Source organism: Dendrobium catenatum, unplaced genomic scaffold (assembly GCF_001605985.2).
Source record: "Dendrobium catenatum unplaced genomic scaffold, ASM160598v2 original_scaffold_101791, whole genome shotgun sequence".
Classification (NCBI taxonomy): domain Eukaryota; kingdom Viridiplantae; phylum Streptophyta; class Magnoliopsida; order Asparagales; family Orchidaceae; genus Dendrobium; species Dendrobium catenatum.
In genome coordinates this window covers 792,374-794,467 of record NW_021420229.1, presented here as the reverse complement: position 1 = coordinate 794,467, position 2,094 = coordinate 792,374, and the positions used below count along the sequence as shown (strand labels likewise).

Here is a 2,094-nt window from a genome sequence, read left to right as displayed (position 1 = left end):
CTTAATCCCAACAAGAATCATTAAAATTTTGATTTTTTTTAATCAAGTTACCAAAATTTGATCCTCATCTCATAATAAGATTTTAATTTTTTTAAAGAATAATTATAACGTTCTAATTTTTTTATTTATTAAATTAATAACTAGTTATCTCTATTTTAAAACCATTTAGCTAAATATCACAATGTGCCCCACTCTTATTTTTTAATTTTGTCAAATTTTCAACTATTTAGATGTGGCACACTTAAATAGAGAAGTTTGATAATTAAAAAAAAAAAAATTACAATTTTTATAAATAGATTATATTTCAAAGCTACGTGCGTTTACTTTCACAATTTTAAAACTAATTTTTGAGAAGAGTAACAACGCATAATATTTATTTTATTGAAAATGTACTGGAGTTATATGGAGAATATTCTTTGAACCTTCTCCCTTATTCTTTGGTCAAGCTTCGCAGCCGTTACAAACCTTCGGATTCGGACCCTTTTAATGTGAAACCCGATACCCTCTTTCTGCTTCCCTTAGTCGAATACCTCGATAAGATTCTTCGAGGTTCGGGAATATTCCGATGAAGTTGGAGACTGGAAAGCAGGGGACGTCGCCGGAGATGGAGGAGTACGATGACGAAGACGATGATGAGGTCATCGACAAGTCTTGTTATTCGCCTCCGATGATTTTCGGACCGGCGAGGGAGGGCGGCGAGGATCTCTTCGTGCCGCCGCTTAACTTTGCGATGGTGGACAACGGCGTATTCCGCTCGGGATTCCCGGACGTGGCCAATTTCAGCTTCTTGCAGACACTCAAGATCCGCAGCGTTCTGTAAGTGGCTGGTGGTTTGTTCTTGGAATCGAGTGGGCATTGTTCGATTTTATTGTTTTAATTGGTTTTGGGTTTTGTTTGTTTGTTTACATGGAGAAGTTTCAGATGCTTGTGTCCTGAGCCGTATCCAGAGGCGAATTGGGAGTTCCTGAGGTCGAATGGAATCAGATTGTTCCAGCTTGGGATTGAAGGAGGCAAGGTATTGTTGGTTAAGTCGTTAATAGGATGAATTGTGACATTGGGGATGGTTCTTTATGATGAATTGCTTATGTTACTTTTGATAACTTAATTAGCGTTGCTCAGATATGATTTATGGTTGCTGGTATTAAGTGCTTTAAGATATTAGTACCTTTTATAAGGGGAATTCTTATTCTGCGTTCATAGCTGTGAGATTAGAATACCGAACCGGCCTTTTCTTGTGAAAGGCGCATGGTGATACTCATCTTGTTTTTTATTCTGTTGTATGGATATATGGGATTAATTAAGCCAATATAGTTGATGCAAGACACATATGAGATTACGATTTAGATAAGGATTCTGCACGCTTAATGATTAAGAGCAAGTTAATTAAATCTTTATGGTGATTTATATAATGAAATAAAACATAAAGAGCGGTAAACACAAGCTTAGATCAAGTTACTTTCGAAAAGTTAAAATCACATAACAACCAATTACTCTTGACATTACATATGAGATGGGTTTCAATAAGAAATCTCTAATCTAACAATAAGAGTAGTGCTATGAAAGATCTCTCACACAATTCCTACTAAACACTAAGCTCTAGCGGAGCGTTGCAATATTTTGCATGAATCAATCAAAACCACAAGGATCAACGAGAAAGGTATGAGAGAAGGAAAGAGTTCACCCTTTGCTAAGATTCAACTTTCTCGCAAGGGCTGCAGGAACCTTTGTATTGCGCACGTCAACGTCCGAAAAACCTCGTGCAGAAGTTGAAGCCTTTTCCAAACAGTTGGACATCAAGGAGGGCAGTTAGAATCCCTGGACAACAACCTTATAACTCGAAAAATCTGAACAACAACAATAGGAAGGCTTTAGACAGCAGTCAGAGGGTTTATGGCAGCAAAACTGTTGATTTCCCTTTGCTGGAGTTGATGAATAGCAAGCTGAAAATCTGGAATTTCCTAGATAGGATATAGATTGTGCCTGGAAATTTGGATAGCACATAGAAATCCAGTAGAGGAAGAAAACCAAGAGGTGGAAGGCTTGGGGAAGACAGCTAGGGCTGAGGGGAATTAGGGGGTTGATTGGGGAATTAAT

At 37.6% G+C, this 2,094-nt stretch overlaps 1 protein-coding gene across 2 annotated transcripts; it reads left to right on the top strand.

The window, feature by feature from the left end:
* The first annotated feature begins 451 nt into the window (after window positions 1-451).
* Window positions 452-1,320, top strand: LOC110105519 (tyrosine-protein phosphatase DSP1-like). Of its 2 annotated transcripts, none has more exons than XM_020835056.2 (2): window positions 452-816; window positions 922-1,320. In XM_020835056.2, the coding sequence occupies exons 1-2, from the start codon at window positions 566-568 to the stop codon at window positions 1,043-1,045; spliced, it is 375 nt and encodes a 124-aa protein (XP_020690715.1). In that variant the 5' UTR covers window positions 452-565; the 3' UTR covers window positions 1,046-1,320. The 2 variants fall into 2 exon arrangements, with proteins under 2 accessions (XP_020690715.1, XP_020690714.1); XM_020835055.2 differs by having other exon boundaries at window positions 454-816; window positions 916-1,320.
* The last annotated feature ends 774 nt before the right edge of the window (window positions 1,321-2,094 follow it).

Excerpts from the sequence above, each read along its gene's own strand:
- LOC110105519 (XM_020835055.2), top strand. The coding sequence starts at position 566 with ATGAAGTTGGAGACTGGAAAGCAGGGGACGTCGCCGGAGATGGAGGAG. Across the intron at positions 817-915 it reads CTCAAGATCCGCAGCGTTCT|TTTCAGATGCTTGTGTCCTG; the intron begins GTAAGTGGCTGG and ends TACATGGAGAAG.